The sequence below is a fragment of the Acanthochromis polyacanthus genome, chromosome 5 (genome assembly GCF_021347895.1).
Source record: "Acanthochromis polyacanthus isolate Apoly-LR-REF ecotype Palm Island chromosome 5, KAUST_Apoly_ChrSc, whole genome shotgun sequence".
Taxonomy (NCBI): domain Eukaryota; kingdom Metazoa; phylum Chordata; class Actinopteri; family Pomacentridae; genus Acanthochromis; species Acanthochromis polyacanthus.
In genome coordinates, this window is record NC_067117.1 from 33,793,820 (window position 1) to 33,812,006 (window position 18,187).

Genomic DNA, 18,187 nt, shown 5'->3' on the forward strand with positions numbered 1-18,187 from the left:
GATGGTACATTGATTGAAAGGGTGTCCTCCTATAAGTGCTTGGGAATATGGATTGATGAAAAGCTTTCATTTAAGGTACATATCTCAAATTTAGAACTTAAATGGAAGATTGGCTTTATTTTAAAAATAAAACATGCTTCACATTCTCTGCAAAGAAAAACTCGCAGACACCACCCTTCTATCTGTGACTGATTATAGTGATCTACTGTACAGCCATGCAGCCTCCTCCACCTTAAGAGACTTGATTCAGTGGATCATGCTTCACTGCGTTTCATTTCCAATGCAAAATCTCCCACTCATCACTGCATTCTCTATGATTTGGTTGCCTGGACATCATTATGCATTCATAGACAACAAAATTGGTACAGTATATGTTCATGTATAAAGGTCTGCTAGGCAAATAAATTCCAAGAATACCTCAGCCCCCTTCTCACTTTCACCTCTAGTAGATACCATCTGTGCGTATAAGTGGTTGCTTTTCAATCTTTCCAGGGTTCTAATGGACTTTGGCAAAACAGCATTCTCCCATCATGCACAATGGTCATGGAATAATCTTCGAAAAATTCTTAAACTGGAAACATTCATGCCCATTTATGAGTTTTAGAGTATCATAAAGAATGAAGTGAAGGAAAAATGCCAATGATTTCCTTGAGAGGTCACTGCCCTTGAAGGGTTCACCTGTTTCATTGTTTTACTGTTTATTGTTTATTTGTGTATCATATATTTGTTTCATATAGCTTTGAAATTTTTTATGGCTACTACCTTGGCCAAGTCTCCAATGTAAAAGAGATTTTTGATGTCAATGGGTTAAATAAAGGTAAATAAATAAACTATTTAAATACCCACATCATGCAAATTTTTACTCATGCTTAAATTAATTCTCATTTTTTGGATGTGTAAATAACTTTTACTTGTATAACTGGCTCTGTAATCTACTCTTTAGCTTCACATATACAGCACATTAACCAAATATGACCGCGGGTCAACTGTTTACTGTGGTCTCAGAGGCTCTGAGCTGTTTCCAGGACGACGCCCCCTCCTCACGCTGTGCGTAAGCTCTGATTGGACGGTGTGGAGCACGTACGCCACGCACGCAGCGTCAAATCATTGCCGACCATGGCGGAATGTAGTGGAGTTGACAGCAACCCAAGTAGTCACACCATGGATAAAAGCATTACTCTTCCACCAGACGAAATATTCCGCAATTTGGAGAACGCAAAGCGCTTCGCAATAGACATAGGTACCTGGGAGTTAAAAAGTTTTCTACGTTTCTTCTGTCAGTTTTGCACCAACGTAGCTAATCTTCGTGCTCTGCCGCAGCCTAAACACTCTGACAACACATGACTTTTAATGAAAGTAAACAACGAGAAGCTAACGCTAGCCGCTTTTATTTCGCGTATAATGATAAATTATTTGACTACAAATGTGTTTGCTCTGAAGATGGAAGTCTGACGAGCTGTCGGGATTATTGTGTTCCTCATTAAGCGGATATGTGTCGATCATGACCTGGACAACTTTGGAAAGTGCAACAGCCTTGACGTTAGCTGCTAGCTACGTTGTGTTAATGTTTTGTCGTCTCTGTTAAGCTAATATCTCAGTTTGACACTTCACGGACCGTTTAAAATCTCGATTTGAATCCAGGCTGTGACTTGTTTTTCTTCTGCTGCCTAACGGGTTTGTTATTGGACTTTATCGATCATGTTCTGCTTTAACAGGTGGATCTCTGACCAAGCTAGCCTACTACTCTACTGTCCAACACAAAGTGGCCAAAGTGCGATCTTTCGACCACACTGCAAAGGTACATAAACACTTGCTGTATGCGGCTATACTCGGATGAAATCGTAGAGGTTGCACTCTATTTCAGCATAGGCATTGTCTCAGATTGACTTATTTAAGCATTCATCCTTTCTCCGTTCTGTCCAATGTGTACACCAGGAGGCTGCCAGTGACAAGCTGTATGAAATCTCAGTGCAGGAGGAAGTCACTGCACGCCTGCATTTCATCAAGTTTGAAAATGCTTACATTGAAACGTGCTTGGACTTCATCAAAGACCATCTGGTCAACACTGAAACCAAAGTTATCAAAGCCACAGGGGGAGGGGCACACAAGTTCAAAGAACTAATCGAGAGGAAACTGGGTCTCAAGTGAGTTAACGAATGAAGGAAAGTACAGCCAAAAAAGTCTGAAATTATGATTTATAATCCAGCTTTTTGTCTAATGTAAAGTGCTGAACTGTACAGTCTGTTTGTCCAAAATGAACGGAAAGGGAGGTAAATTTCTGGCATATTCTGGATGACCAAGTTGAAAAAAACAATAGTCTCCTTCCTGTAAATGATCCACACACAAAACAATATCCGGCCCTCTGCCTGTGACATAGGAGGTTGCAGAACAAATCATTTTTTAGGCGAGAGCTTTGGGAGACTTAATGAAGATTTTTTTTCTGGAAAATATTTGCCTTTTACCGACCTGCCAGCTTTGGCAGCCACTTTGTTGGGTAACCATACATGTGTAAACAAAAGCATTCACATGATGTGGAGGCTTTTGTCTGCATCCACACAATACTGAGGACAATATACAGTATATGCAGGTTTTTCAGTATTCCCAGTTTGTCTCAGTTCAAATTAGAGAAAGGGCAATTTATTTGTATAGTTAGTTCACTAGTATTTGGTATTTTAGTCTGCCTTTGTAGCTCTGAACACACATGGCTGAACTAAATAAATTCACAAAACAGAGTAAATGTGTAGTAACATTGTCATAAGGAGATTGCTTTACCAGATTGACGACATAATGCATAGCCGCTTGCCCTGGTTGTATTTCACATTGTGCTAATGCCCTCTTCGTGTGTTTCATTTTGACAGAGTGGACAAAGAGGATGAGATGACTTGCCTCATTAAGGGATGTAATTTTGTGCTGAAGAACATACCCCATGAGGCTTTTGTGTATGCCAAGCACGCTGACTCCGAGTTCCGCTTTCAGACGACTAATCCAGACATCTTCCCGTACCTGCTTGTAAACATTGGCTCTGGAGTGTCCATAGTTAAGGTAATACCCAACAATCAAGGTTTCAGCTGTTGTTCAGGGATATTTGTATTAGTGATAATACTGGCCAACTTGGAAAGGAATGTATACAAATTAGAGAGTGTATTGCAGAAAAAAGCTGAAGTCAATTTGTGAACAGTGCCATCATTACAAAGTCTATGCAGTCCTATTTATGAGTTACACACGTATAACTTAGTTGGCAGAATAGCTTATCACAACCTATAGACAGTCTGTTCATTGTTTAAGTTCACTTGTCCACATTTTGTTACAAATCTTGTTGAGAACCAGCATTATAGACTGTAGACAAATATTAGGGTGTGTCTTTTGTGTGCAGCTCAGTGAATTGAGCGTTTTTCCCTTTTAAATGAACAGCGATGGGGAGTTATGTTTAGTTTCTAGTAAATATTACGCTGAAATGTCTTCTCTGAATGACATAGAAAAAGGTAATATATGTTTAACAGCAAATTTGTCTCATAGTTAATATCTTGGACTTCACAGATTATTTTCATTTGTATAAATCATCTTCTTTATGTGATTCACACAATATGCAATATCTTGTTCTTCCTCTCTTCGGACAGGTTGAAGCAGAAGACAAATTTGAGCGAATAGGAGGAAGTTCAATAGGTGGAGGGACGTTCTGGGGCCTTGGAGCCTTGCTCACCAAAACAAAGGTATTTTAGATAACATAATGTACTAAATTATCATTTTAATAGCAGACACAGTGAAATGTTTTCTTACCTTCAGCCTCTTGAACATTATGCCTTTTTTTCTCCTGCAGAGATTTGATGAGTTGCTACAGTTGGCCTCTAAAGGGCAGCATACAAGTGTCGATATGCTTGTTAAAGATATCTACGGAGGATCTTATGGGTGTTTGGGTTTGACTGGAGATCTTATTGCGAGCAGTTTTGGGAAATCTGCAACTGCTGACAAAGGTGACGCATGGACACATGATTATATGTAGATTACCTGAAGTATCAGTGTAATTTGTCTTTTATTTGTAGTTTATTCAGTTAATACAACAAAAGCAAAGACCTGCATTAAAATCTATCTTTTTAGTATCACACACTCAGTTTTTGTGGACTCGCTCTGAAGGGTAGCAGCTGCTGGTATGCTCTGTTCATGGTGGGTGAAATGTATTCCAATGGTGGCACAGTTTCAAGGTGTAAAGAATTTCCATTGAAACTCTGGTCACTTCAACCCACTTTCCTGCTGGTCACGTCCCCTGAATACTGCTGTCGGACTGTTTTTTTTTTCCCCCAATGTATAACAAATTGAGCCTCTCTCATTTCAATCTTTACACATCACATTACTCTTGGAACCAACTGTAACCTATAAATATCAAAGGATGGATTCTAGCTTTAAGCGTAAATAAACTTAAAGAATGTCATGTAGATACGCATTTAAGTTGTGCTTGTGCTTCGACGAGGCAGGTTTAGTATTTCTAGCATAATTGCACAAATCGTGTTGAAGCAAACTGAGCAACTTTCACTCAGTGCTGTATTTTTGTTGTGAAGCGATGGCATTATTCCAGAGAAATCAGCAGCCTTTGTTGGGTTATTAGATTAAAAACAGTATTTTTTTTTATACATTTGGAATTTTAATATGCAAAACATGGTTTCAATGTAATTTTGTGGTTGGTATTAACCTGTCAGGATGCAGTTTTACTCTAACAACTGTTAGTAATATTTTGCTTTAGTGGTCATATAACTTCACTTTGGTATTTTCTGAATTATAGAGTTTTCTAAAGAAGACATGGCCAAGAGCTTACTACATATGATCAGCAACGACATCGGGCAGCTGGCCTGTCTGTATGCCAAGCTCCACAACCTGTCAAGAGTGTACTTTGGAGGCTTCTTCATTCGAGGACACCCTGTTACCATGCACACAATCACATACAGCATCAACTTCTTCACCAAGGCAAGCCAACCTCCTCTGCCGACACACAAACTCTGCAGAAGTACCCGAGCGTCTGTTATTTTTTAATTTATCGGTGTTGTGAAGTTGGATTTCTATTGTCTGAAGATTTAGTTCCAAACCAGATTTTTTCCTCCTTTTGTTTTGTTGGTGTAGGGTGAAGTTCAGGCCTTGTTCCTGAGACATGAAGGCTATCTTGGAGCCATTGGAGCATTTCTTAAAGGAGCAGAGGAAGACAGTAAGAAAGAAAACATTTGGAAACACCCTCACAGTTTAATCAGTTGTTCCTTGGATGATTTCTGACAGATAAATCCCGATAAGCCCACAGCAGTAGGTTTGTAGTAGGATCAGAGTCGTGATCATCAGCAAGCGGCTGACATAGTGTTCACTTGTCATGGTTACAGTGATGCTGGACCGCTGTCTCACAATACAGAAATCTTATCAAATCCATGGATCCAGACTATAAGCTGCATCGCTGCCAAAATCTAATCACTTGGTCCTTGTGTCATTTCTGAGTTTCCCTGAAAATTTCATCCAAATCCGTTATTCCCTTTTTGAGAAATGTTGCTGACAGACAGACAATAATAGATTAGATTTATATAGTGCTTTTCTGGGCATTCAAAGCGCTTCACAATGGATCCATTATTCATTCACTCACACATTCTCACTCTGGTGGTGGTAAACTACATTTGTAGCCACAGCTGCCCTGGAACTGACTGACAGAAGCGTGGCTGCCAATATGTGCCTACGGCCCCTCCGGCCACCACCAACATTCACACACATTTATACACCAGTGTGAGAGCAGCACTGGAGGCAAAGCGGGTAAAGTGTCTTACCCAAGGACACAACAGCACATGACTATGCGAGAGCGGGAATCGAACCGCCAACCCTTGGACGACCCGCTCTACCACCTGAGCCACAGCCGCCCCTTGGCAGAGTAAAAATAATAACTACAAATACCTTCAAAATAAAAAATATCTAAATTTACAAATGGCATAATATGCAGGCTGACTTTGCAAGAGAAATGTGTAAATGCTAACCTACAGTTATTATAAAAGGTGCTATAATCTCTCCTCTAGATCCAAACCAGTACAGTTGGGGTGAGAATTATGCAGGAAGCTCAGGCCTGATGAGCGTTTCTCCAGACATGAATCCCATGCAGCGTGCTCGTAGTGGAACGGTGAGTCTACAGAGGAAGTAAAGCTGGAGATCTGATATGAAGTTGGGTCACGTATCACATATAAGCACTTTTAAACCTCATGGTCTGTGTGTTGGCTACTGATGGGTCATTCATTTTTCATTTTTATTCCTCCCGTCTTCTTCCATCAGATTTTTGCAATTCGTGCATTTGAGCTTTATTTAATGTTTTTATTTTTGATCCCCTACTGTGGAGGTAGCATCACCTTTGTCCTCGCTGAATCCATACAGTCATAGAAAGATATTCATCACATCAATCTTTGCAGACTGACAATCTTTCTTTTCATTTTCTCTCCACACATTTCTGTCTACCTAACTCTCTCCTTCAGTTTCCCGTAAGTACTTCCGCCTGTTTCACTTGTCTGTCCTGGTTTGATGACACATTGCTTCTGCTCACAGTGGCTTGTTGTTTAGCTTTAGACGCTCAACTAAAGTATTTTGGTATGAGAGGCATTCACTTGTGTCTTCACTTGGACAAGAGAGACCAGAGAACTTTTTTTTTTGAGGGGGTTGTAATTTAGTTTTGGATATCCTACTACTGTTTTCTACCTTACTAAATAATTATTTGGGAAAACCATGTTATAAGGCAATATAAATGATGTTTTGGACAGTCAATAACAGTGTGCACTTTGCTGTTTGGTTCCTTGATGTGATACCTTGAGCACGTAGGCCTCTGTAAAACATCAGTATTAGCTGCTCAAACAACACTTTAAACTACTCTAATGCCCCCTTCACCCAACTTCCATTTGCTAATTTTCATTAGTACAAACTGGTAACATTGGACACACGACTGCAAATTAAATATTAGCTCATTGTTCTTCTTGCTACCCAAGAAACCCTCATCAGATATAATATGTTCTTTCAAAGGTACTGACTCCCTTTAATGGACTATTGATTGTGTGTCCAACTAATGAATCCACTGACTTTTAGGATTAAATCCTAAAAACGTATTTAATTTTGAGTGCATCTCTGTCTCAGCTTTCTTGTCTCAAAGAAAAAAGCACTAACATGAGTGGAAACTGACACTGTGCTAAGAGAAAGGAGAGTGTTCTGAAATACATCCTAGACAACAGGAATGGGCTTTGATTTGAAGAGCTAGGAGAGGCATCAAGCTGTGTGAGTTTACAGACAAGACTGAGTGCATGAATCGTTTCTTTCTCTTTGTTGTGTCTAGTTTGACATGCTGGAGATGGACCGTCTGGAGAGGCAGCTGGTGAATCTGCCTCTGCTGCAAGACCCTTCCTCTTACATCCCTGACACTGTGGACCTCACAGAGGATGCTCTGGCGCGTGAATACTGGCTCTACTGTTTCGAAGAGGCCCTAGATGGGGTAGGATGGCACACAACAGTTACAGTTAGGATCTAAAATGAATTCACACCATGTGCTCAAAAGTGAAAAATCGACACAGGTGATAAAAAGAAATGACTGAGTAAATTGGAAGTGTTCCCTTTTTATTCCTTTTCTACATTGAATCATGGTCAATTTAGTTTGGCTTCTTTGACAAGAATTTTAACAGATTTTGATGTAGTGTCAGTTAGTTATAAATATGAAATGTAAAATATGAAGCAACTCACCTAATTGAACAGCCAAATGGTCACAGATGGTGAACTGGGGATCTTCTAAGTACAGTGAATGTGTCCCATGTCATTATAGTATAAAGACACTTGTATGTGGAAGGTCCAGTCACTGGTGAATCAGTTATCCCATATGCTATAACTATACCATGAAAGCATAAAACACCAAGCAACTCTATGAGAAGGTTTTTGAAAAGCATAAGTCAGCCATATAAGAAAAATTCCAAGTATCTGAATATCCTTTGAAGTGCAGTTGAATCTATAAATAAGAGATGGAAGTAATATAACACATTTGTAAATCTGCCTAGAGCTGACCGTCCTCAAAAACTGAAAGAAAATGCAAGAAAGAGACAGTGGGGACGGCCACCAAGACACTTACGACTCACCAGAAGGAGTGACATGCATCAGTTGAGATGGGAGATACTGTTCATATTACAACTGTTCTTTTCCCAGTCAAAGTTTTATGGAAGAGAGGCAAAGAGAAAGGCACTGTTAAAGAAATGCTCATGTTAAATCTTACTACAGTTCACCAAAAGGCATGCTGGAGACTTTGAAGTCAACTGGAAGAAGGCTCTTTGATCTGGTGAGACCAAAATTGAGCTTTTTTGACCATTAGACCAGATGCTGTGTTTGCCAGACACCAAACACTGCACATCATCATAAACACACCGTCCCCACCTTGAAGCATGGTGGTGGCAGCATCATGGCATGGGGATGCTTCCCAGCAGCAGGCCCTGGAAGGTGTGTTGCTGACTTATAGAGAGTAAAATGAATGCAGCAATGCAGACAACAAGGTAGATGTTCTGGAGTAGCCGAGTCAGAGTCCAGACCTCAGTCCAACTGAGAATCTGTGGTCGAACATGAGAAGGGTAGTTCACTCATTATCTGTTTACAACTGGACTGAGCTTAACTGGGGACCTGGGCTCATTAATACGAGCCATCCGGTCCCTGTACAACCAAAGTGAGAGCTGTGTCCACATACTCAGCACCAAGTCAGACACGTTTCGAGTGGTGTTGAACTCCACCAGGACTGCCTCTTGTCTCTGTTCCTGTTTGTGGTGTCCATGGACAGAATCTCAAGGGGTAGGAGGGTGTTCGGTTTGGGGACGTCAGGATCGCATCTCTGTTTTTGTGCAGATGATGTGGTTCTGTTGGCTTCCTCAGACTGTGACCTTCAGCAGCAGTGGAGCGGTTTGCTGCCGAGTGTGAAGCGGCGGGGATGCGGATCAGCACCTCCAAGTCCGAGGCCATGGTTGTTTGCCAGAAAACGGTGGATTACTCCCTCTGGGTTGGGGGGGGGGGAGAAGAGTAGCTTTCCCAAGCGAAGGAGTTCAAGTATCTCGGGATTTGGTTTTGAGTGATGAGAAAATGGAGCGAGAGATGGACAAGTAGATTGGTGCTGCGTCAGCAGTAATGCAGGCACTGTACCGAACCGTCATGATGAAGAGGGAGCTGAGCCATAAAGTGAAGCTCTCGATTTACCAGTCCATCTATGTTCCAACCCTCACCTATGGTCATGAGCTCTAGGTAGTGACCAAAAGGATGAGATTGTGGATACAAGCGGCTGAAATGAGCGTCCTCTGTAGGGTGTCTGGGCTCAGCCTTAGAGACAGGGTGAGGAGCTCAGACAGCCGGAGGGTGCTCGGAGTAGATCTGCTGCTCCTTCACCTTTAAAGGAGCCAGTTGAGGTGGTTTGGACATCTGATTCGGATGCCTCCGGGGAGACTTCCTCTGGAGGATTTCTGAACTCATCTACCTGGGAGGAGACCCCAGGGTAAGACCCAGAACTCACTGGAGGGATTATATATCTCATCTGATCTGGGAACTCCTCGGGATCCCCTAGGAAGAGCTGGAAAGCGTCACTGGAAGGGTTTAATGTCTGGAACAGCCTGCTTCACCTGCTGCCTTCGCGACCGAGCCCCTGATAAGCGGAAGAAGATGGACGGAGGGATGGATGAAGGGATGGACGGAGGGATGGATGGAACTTGACTGAGCTTGAGCAGTTTTGCAAACAAGAATGAGGAGTATTGTAGTGTCTTTGTAGAGGTCTGTTTTCACCTAGAAATGAAATGAGCTTTTTGTATATTCTTGTAAAAAAAAAAAAAAGCAAAAAATTCTATCGACCATCTTTCAATGTTAAAAAGCAATAACAGGGCAACATTATCAAGACGAGTGAACACTTTATGCAGGCGCTGCATCTTCCTCATCTACTATAGCCTTGTAGCTTTTTTGGTTCAGAGGTTGTGAACACAACCAAATACTGTTCTTGTTTCCCTGAGCAGGTGGTTAAGCGAGCTGTAGCGAGCCAACCTGACATGCCGGAGGCAGCCTTGCGAGCTGAGAAGTTTCGTCAGAAATATAGACACAAGCTTCAGACCCTCCGCCACCAGCCATTGTAAGGACTGTTTTTAAATTTGCATGCATCTGTCCAACGTAGAGGTTGCTTTTAGTCTAAACTAAAACTCCTTTCTTTGTCGTCTGCAGTAGTTTAATGTCTTCATAACTGCTGTAACTGCCCATGTGCTTTGTCAACGAAAAAGAGCGATCTTGATGTTATTTCTGCTTACTGTTACAGTTTTTAGAAATGGGGTGGACTGAGTATGTGTCTGTCAGTTTTATTAATTGTGTTAGTAATTAGCAAAATAATCAGCATTGGTATGACAATGATAGACATGTTGACTGTCTTCAACACAAAACTCACAAAATCTGGAGACCGGAAAGGAAAAATCCCACTAATCAGCATCAGGTCTCATTGTAACTTTCTGGTAATTCAGTCAAGAGCAAAAACAGGGGTAAAAAAAATCCGTAAAAAGTGCATTGCATTTTACCATCCCAGTCCCGTTTGTGTGTATGTGTTTCTCTCTGGCTAATATAGAGTGCTTCTCTTCTTACCTAGTGCTTATGGATCCCTCACTGTCAGAAGTCTCTTAGACACGAGGGAACACTGTTTAAACGAGTTCAACTTTCCTGATCCCTACTCTAAGGTCTGAGCGAAATCTACCAATTCTGTTGTTTTTCGTTTATGTTCTTTTCTTGTGCGACACAGCTGGTTTGGCTTTCACTGATTCGTTTCGGGACTTTTTTGCCATTTTATGTCACCCGACACTCTCATGGTGACACACAGTTTGTTACCACCTACTAAATATAAGCATTCGATGAGACCTAAACATATTCTCATGCTGTTTACCATCATCACATGTTTTTGCCTTTCTAAATGTGGGTAGGTAATCTGTCTTTTTGCAGTTAGAACTATCAGCAGTATGATTTTTCTTTCGTGTTTCAGATTAAACAGAGGGAGAATGATGCTGCTCTCAAGTACTACCAGAAGGCAGTGAAGTCCTTGGAGGAGTTGAGCTGGGAGGAGAGACAGTTTGCTCTGGTCAGAGGGGTCCTGGCGGGGAATGTTTTTGACTGGGGAGCCAAAGCCGTGTCAGAGTGAGTGCGGTTAACGTTTTTATACTCTGTGAGCAGCCTGCTTGATAACTTGCTGTATTGTGGCTGATTGTGGGTAGTAGGAGAGACATTCTGTTTGATGTTGCTACAGCTTTACTTAAGGGGGAGGTTTTCACTGCTTTGATAGCAATCTTAGCAGTGGCTTCAGTGATTGGTAACCTTCAAATATTCCAGTAAAGGGAATAAATATCGTACTTAAGTGGTGCTTACTAAAAACCAATGTACCAAGGTCCCCAGTGACTCTTAAAATATTGAATTTGTGTTGCGTTTTGAAAGCAGATGATTGCCAAAGGATCAGTGTGGCCCGGCTTTTCCTGGCCAGATCAAACTGTTAACTGTGTGAGCACCTGACGAGGGTTGCTTTACGGGCCCCTATTCATGTTTGCCGGCCAGTTTTGTCCCAAAGTTTGGAAGGTTGTGTTCCTGATTTGTACATTGTGACTCATAGGTATCCCTCTTATGTATGTTTGTAGGATCTTACTTGTCTTATTTTTTTGTCTTACTATGCTCAGCGTCCTGGAATCTGATCCTGAGTTTGGGTTTGAGGAAGCTAAACGGCAGCTGGAAGGTATCCAAGTGCTCCTCTTTTCACTGTCTACACAGCAGGTGTATGTGAGCTGCATGTTTGCTGAGCAGCAGCTTCAGTGCTCCGTCTGTTAATGTTTCAGTAACAGCCTTTATGTGGCCAGTAGGATTCTAGGTATCTGTTCTGTTCTACACATGTGAGATGTCAGTTTCTGTACCAGTGAACCTTATAACATGCTGTTTAACGATTTCATTTACTGCCAGATGCTGCTTTGCTTCTTTGCTTTCACCTCTTTTGATGTCTTTTTTTAACAGCAGTAACTCCACATAAAATGTTCAAAATTAGCAGATGTTTCATACCTCTTTGTGCTCAGACAGACTGTGTTGTTTTCCCCTCTCAGAGCGGCCATGGCTTGTTGATTCCTATGACCAGTGGCTTGAGAGAATAAAGGTCAGATGCACTTCATAATACCATACACACACGCACGCACACACACACACACACACAGTGGTTAGCCACAGTGGGAGTCCCAGAGGGAATTAAACACATAAGTCTTGTCAGATATTATTAGCACCAGGCACCGTTTTTGTATAGGCACATAGAAGCGTCACCTTTAGTGTGTTCATAAGTGGTCTTTCACATACTTACTATAGTGTTTGTGTATACTGTGCTCTTGATGATTAATGCTTGAATGCATCATCCTGGTTTTCTCTTGCAGGGTCCTCCTCATAAGTGTGCCTTGTTTTTCGTAGATAATAGTGGAGTGGACATCATTCTAGGGGTGATGCCTTTTATCAGAGAGCTTCTCTCTCGAGGAACAGAGGTTAGGAACCGACAACATGGTTACAAAAATACGATGTTTCGTAAAATGTCACTTAAACTTCATATTTCTGTCTTTTAGGTTGTGTTAGCCAGCAACTCTGGTCCAGCGTTGAATGACGTAACAAACGGGGAACTGCAAATACTAACGGAAAGAATTGCTGCTATGGATCCTGTGATTCAGTGAGTGCATATGAGTGATTTTAATGTGATTTAGTGTTCAGAAGACAAGGTGAAGAAGGCATAAAGGTTCATTCTGAAATCAGATGTGGAGAAACTAACAGATTACCCTCTGGAGTGGGCAGTCCCATGTTGGCAGCAACTTGACTTGTTAGCAATCAGTTTTTTTTAGTTTAAAAGGTGCAACAACGTATTTATAAGACATTTCTAATTCTGTGTACAAAAGGTTGTTGCTAAAAACCAATGAACTGTGGTGTTTTTGTTGTGCAGGGCTGGTCTCAGGGATGACAGGCTGACGTTGGTTCAAAGTGGTTCCAGCTCTCCCTGTCTGGATCTAAGGTTTGTCATGCTCATTTTTACTTACATTTATTTATTTTTCATTAAATTAAAGGTACATTTTGTGAAAAGCATGCATTTCCATAAGACACTGACAGAAGCTAAAACCTTGTCTTACTTTGAGAATGCAGACTTGAGCTGTTTTCTCAGTGAAGTGCTCTGCAGCTCTTTTACATATTGTATGTAGCAAACATCGGGAGGCTGGATGAGACGTGTTCTCACTGCTGTCTGTGTAGGAGATGCAAAAACTGTCCTCCAGTCACAGAGTTGATTCATAATTTGATTGCAAACACCTCTTTCTTTGCCTCTCGTTGAATTCCTCTGACAGTTTTGGTATCTACTCTGAGGAACTGAAGTTGGCAAATCTTGTTGCCTTTTGCAGTTAGACATGTTGGGCTTTGTTTAAATTACGGTCCTCCTTCACACTCACATGTTTGGATTCTTCTAATTTCACACTAGTTGTGTGATAGAAACATGAGTAACACACCCACTCAGTCCCTGTGAATTCTCCAGTCATTTACCTGCTGTGTTTGTGCACAGGGTTAATCACATATCACACAGACTTTGCACTGTAGAGCTGGCAGGGTAAAGTCAGTTTAATGTCCATTGCAGCTGATTCAGACCGGGTAAGTCTGGGGCTGCAGCGCGTCTGGGAACAGTTGGTGAGATGTTGAGGAGCATATCCTTCAATACACAAAAATGTAAAAATTAAAACACATATCGTAGCTCTTCAGCGACGGTCCTGTATTCAAGATAATCTGGATCAGGATAAGAAACTTACGTAGCAATAGCCCTGTCTTTTCATATATTTTATTCTGTCCAATTCCCATCTTTTGTAATGTAATGCTTCCTTCCAGGGACAGTAGAGGGCTGGCAGGACTTTTAGGACTTCAGAGATCAAAAGTGTGAGAATGTGATATAAGATATACATGACAACAATGTAGCTGTACAAGTTGTTGGATGTCAGAAAAATATATCAATCAATCAAAAAATGTCCTGACCAATGCTAGTTAACCACGCCGAGCAAACACCAGAGCAGGTTTTGTGCCAAATGCAAGTTTTGACGGTGGGATGTAAACATGAGTGGGCAGAGGAAGAAAAAAACAAGTGAATCCCCCCTGTGCCAACAAGAAATCAGCTAAAACAGTTTGACTGAGTGATTGAGCTGAAAGGAAGTCGATTCAGTTTAATTATCAGGCAAAGAAGTCTACCCCATTTTGAAGAACTTGTGTATTTTCGTGCAGCAGAACTGTAACCTGATGGGAGGTGTTTTATTCTGTCTTTGTCGTTCTCCAGTCGCCTGGACAAAGTGCTGGCGATGGTGGTGCGGGAGCGACAGACCGACCTGGTGATCATCGAGGGAATGGGCCGAGCCATACACACCAACTACTACGCCATGCTGAGCTGCGAGAGCCTCAAGATGGCCGTCATCAAAAACTCATGGCTGGCCGACCGCCTGGGAGGAAAGCTTTTCAGCGTGGTTTTCAAGTACGAGGTACCTGCTGGAAAACCCAGTCAGGACTGTGAAACGTTGACACCCTCATGAGTGCGACAAAACTCACGTTTGAGTGAGACAGAACACCGAAGTTGAGCGACCAGGTGGGCTTAGTTGGAGGTCCGAATGTAAAACGGCGATCGTGTAACTGCCACTGATCGATTGAATGATTGTAACTTTGACTGTTAAAGTTTAGGTGAGTTTTTAAGGGTGATCACTGATAGGGAGAATTCATTTCTTATTTTAAAACAATTTTGATTTCACTGTCGGTTTCATGAACAAGCTTTTAGGAAAATCTTTGCCCGATCTCCAGTTCAATCACTTAGTTTGCCTCAATCGTTACTGCCAACTGATGAGCTCATTCACCACGCTGGCTATGCTTTCATGTTGAGTGAAGTCATCGCTGGCTGCGTTCAGTAAACTTTAACAGATGCGGTCTTCAGCCTGTAGAAAAACAAATCAGAAACTAAGCTTTTATTTTAAAAGCGTGCTTCAGTTGTTGACACTCTGCCAACACGACGCTGCACACATATGGGAAAATAAGAGTGGCTGCTGTGTGTTTGTGTGTGGGAGAGAAGAAGAGCCACAGGAGTAATTACAGCTTGCAGCGATGAGACTTTTTACATTCAGTAAAGGGTATTTAATGTGCCTTAAGGCTGATGATATGATGACGAGCATCATTCACTCAGATTGCTTTGAATTCCTTTAGAACACTACACTACTACACTGGTATCTGCTTTCCAGCACCGTCATGCCACAGACTTGAAAGATTCCGTAGATTTTTTTGTTTTTCATTACTGCCAGAGAATGTATTGAGATTAAGAAATGAATCATTGTGTCCGTCACTTGTGTAGCTGTTGAAGTGGAATCAGGGAAGACGTTTCATCAGTGGGAGAAGCAGCACTTTATCACCGCCATTAAAGAAATCGGGTCGTGTTCATCCACAAGATGGCAGTGTTCTACTGTGATGCAGATTTTTAATAGTATATTCAAATCTTTCCCAAGGTGCTTGGTGTCAAAATTAACACTGCATATATCAGGATAAATATTCTTAGCATCACATGGAGCTACAATGTCCCGAGCTGGCCATGGCATGAGTCCATGTGTTCACTGTAGTTACCTGGCATGTACAAATCCACACTGTAATCCATAACTAAGTCACAAATGCAATTGTTTGAAGGCAATAACACTGCGGCACCTAGTTGTAACAAAACATCAAACGCTGTGTGATTGTGAAGTGGCTGACTGTACTGGTAGCTTCATCATAAATATCTGAATTCAAAGCAGGGTCAGATTTCTAAAGCCTCGGTGTGACAGTATTTCCCAAAGTTACGGTTGCTTCACTTGTGAACCCATTGCAGTATTGTATTTTTCATTTGTACATTCACGTGATGTGTGTGTGTGTGTATATATATATATGTATATATATATACACATATATATATATATACACACCGATCAGGCAGAACATTATGACCACCTGACTAGTACTGTGTTAGTTCCCTTTATGCTGCTAAATCTCCTCTGACCCAGTGGGGCATGGACACAGGATGGTGGGAGGGAATTCTGTGGGTCCTGTGAGCTGCAGGGTGGGACCTACCTAAATCAGGCTTATCCTGGTACATCCCACAGATGCTCGGTAAGATTTAAATTTGGGGAATGTGGAACTCAGGTGAACACCTTAGCTCTGTCGTGTTCCTCAGGCCACTCCTGAGCATTTTTTGCAGTGTGTGGGGTGCATTGTCCTGCTGAGGGTGGCAATTGGCATCAAGGTCTGCTGTTGCCATGGAGGGGGTGTTGCTTGACCTGCAATGTTTAGGTGGGTGGTACAAACATCCACATGATCATCTTGTTATAATGCAGTGTTGTGCTGGGAAGCCCTCCGTCCTGACATTCATGTGAACGACACCGCTAATCTGTTCAGCTGGGTTCCACACTCCCCAGATCCAAATGTATTTATTTTTTGGTTGTATTTTTTTGGGCTTTTGTTGGCTTTATTTGACATGTTAGTAGAGAGTCAGACAGGAAAGCAGGGAGAAGAATGTGGGGAAGACCTGCAGCAAAGCGTCGTGAGCTGGAATCGAACCCAGGCCGCTGCGTCAGGCATGATAAGCCCTGTTTATGGGGCGCCTTAGATCCAAATCTTATTGAGTATCTGTGAGAAGTCCCAGGATATCCTGATCTAGGTAGATCCCATCCTGCAACCCACAGGATTCAGTGCCACAGGACAGGTTCTGTGTCCATGCCACACTGGATCAGAGGAGTTTTAGCAGCATAAAGGAGACCAACACGATATTAGGCAGGTGGTCATACTGTTCTGCCTGATCGGTGTGTGTATACATAAATATATATATATATATATATATATATATATATATATATATATACATATATATACATATACAATTCTATTACATCGCTACATTTGAACCAAGCACAATTTTGTGTATTATTCTCCTGACAATCAATTTTAATTAAATGGTGAAAATCTTTATTTTATCTCCCTGTGTGTGTGTTTGTGTTCTTTTCTCTTTGTGGATGTGTCAGGAGAGTTTCAGCTGCATAGAGAAATAAGTTGGCCCATATTAAAAATCCCAACCTGCCCCTGGCAGTGTAAAAGCTCGACACCCTGGTATGTGGTGGTTGATGCCTGCTGGGGAGCTGCGAGCTGATAATGCATGAGGAGGCCTGGCAGGGGGTCCTCCTGCTTTTGCTCTTGCTCATCACTCTGGCTGCCAAAACACACACTCCAGCTCTGCAACATGCCCTCATGGATTTAGCGACATGTGCTTATGAAGTATGTAAGATCTGCTGTGGTTTTGTTTTTGTATGTTCTTTTGTTGTTTTATATTTTCCAGTGTGGACAGCAGTGTTTCTGTCCAGCATCAGTGAACTCAGACCGATAATGAAACCACAGGCAGCTCATATCTCCCGCTAAAGACCCAGGATCCAGACTAGAGGTGAACAGATTGATCACCAAAGTCATTACTGCTTCAAAATTTTGTTCTGAGTACCAGTATTGATGTGCCTGATGCCAAAACATGGCGTCAGATTAAATCCTGGCTGTATTCTTGCTGCAATATTTGCATCTCTGCTGCTGCTTTCCATGTCTGAAGCACACATAATGAACATTTGTTTCATTCTGCTTGTGATTAAACATGCATGCGATTAAGTAATTAATAGAGAATAGCAAAAAGAAATATGTCATGTTTTGCAAATAATTTAGTGCTAATTAAAACGTATTCAGAAGTCACCTTTTAATCATGCATTCATTTCATAAACCATGACACATTTCTCTCTGTTACATGATTCTCTGCTTTAACAAAGTATCAGTGTAAGTATTGATACCGATTATCCTGGCATCCATCTAAACCTAATTCTGATTTACTGTCTCCTTCAAATCCAAACTCATTTGTAGCTATTTTGCATTTCTTGCACTGACGTTTGGCAACTGCTCAGTGCTGCTGTTGGTTCAAACCTGCATCTCAACTTCAGTATTTAGTTATTGCTGATGATGAAAAGAGATTGACTCTTTTGGAAAGAATTCTCAGGCATTCTACTCATTTTTCCACTGTTTTTATAGCCGAGCCGCGAATTTAATTCTCTGCCAGGGTGGGTCTAGTTACCCTCCATAAGGCTCGAGGTTGGATGCT

The 18,187-nt window shown here is 41.7% G+C and overlaps 1 protein-coding gene across 2 annotated transcripts; it reads left to right on the forward strand.

Annotated features, from left to right (window-relative positions):
* Positions 1–1,083: 1,083 nt before the first annotated feature.
* pank4 (pantothenate kinase 4 (inactive)) lies at positions 1,084–17,033 on the forward strand. Of its 2 annotated transcripts, XM_022192629.2 has the most exons (19): positions 1,084–1,240; positions 1,716–1,798; positions 1,936–2,144; positions 2,859–3,042; positions 3,618–3,710; positions 3,818–3,971; positions 4,775–4,956; positions 5,110–5,191; positions 6,033–6,133; positions 7,325–7,480; positions 10,008–10,120; positions 10,622–10,709; positions 11,009–11,160; positions 11,691–11,746; positions 12,105–12,154; positions 12,423–12,527; positions 12,606–12,706; positions 12,974–13,042; positions 14,336–17,033. In XM_022192629.2, the coding sequence occupies exons 1-19, from the start codon at positions 1,117–1,119 to the stop codon at positions 14,583–14,585; spliced, it is 2,352 nt and encodes a 783-aa protein (XP_022048321.1). In that variant the 5' UTR covers positions 1,084–1,116; the 3' UTR covers positions 14,586–17,033. The 2 variants fall into 2 exon arrangements, with proteins under 2 accessions (XP_022048321.1, XP_051803775.1); XM_051947815.1 differs by lacking the exons at positions 1,084–1,240; positions 1,936–2,144.
* Positions 17,034–18,187: the final 1,154 nt, after the last annotated feature.

What these genes read in the sequence shown, in the direction of transcription:
- pank4 (XM_022192629.2), top strand. Translation starts at nt 1,117, where the DNA reads ATGGCGGAATGTAGTGGAGTTGACAGCAACCCAAGTAGTCACACCATG. An exon ending in GCGCTTCGCAATAGACATAG is followed by an intron (nt 1,241 to 1,715) that starts GTACCTGGGAGT and finishes CTGCTTTAACAG; the next exon opens with GTGGATCTCTGACCAAGCTA. An exon ending in ATCTGCAACTGCTGACAAAG is followed by an intron (nt 3,972 to 4,774) that starts GTGACGCATGGA and finishes TCTGAATTATAG; the next exon opens with AGTTTTCTAAAGAAGACATG.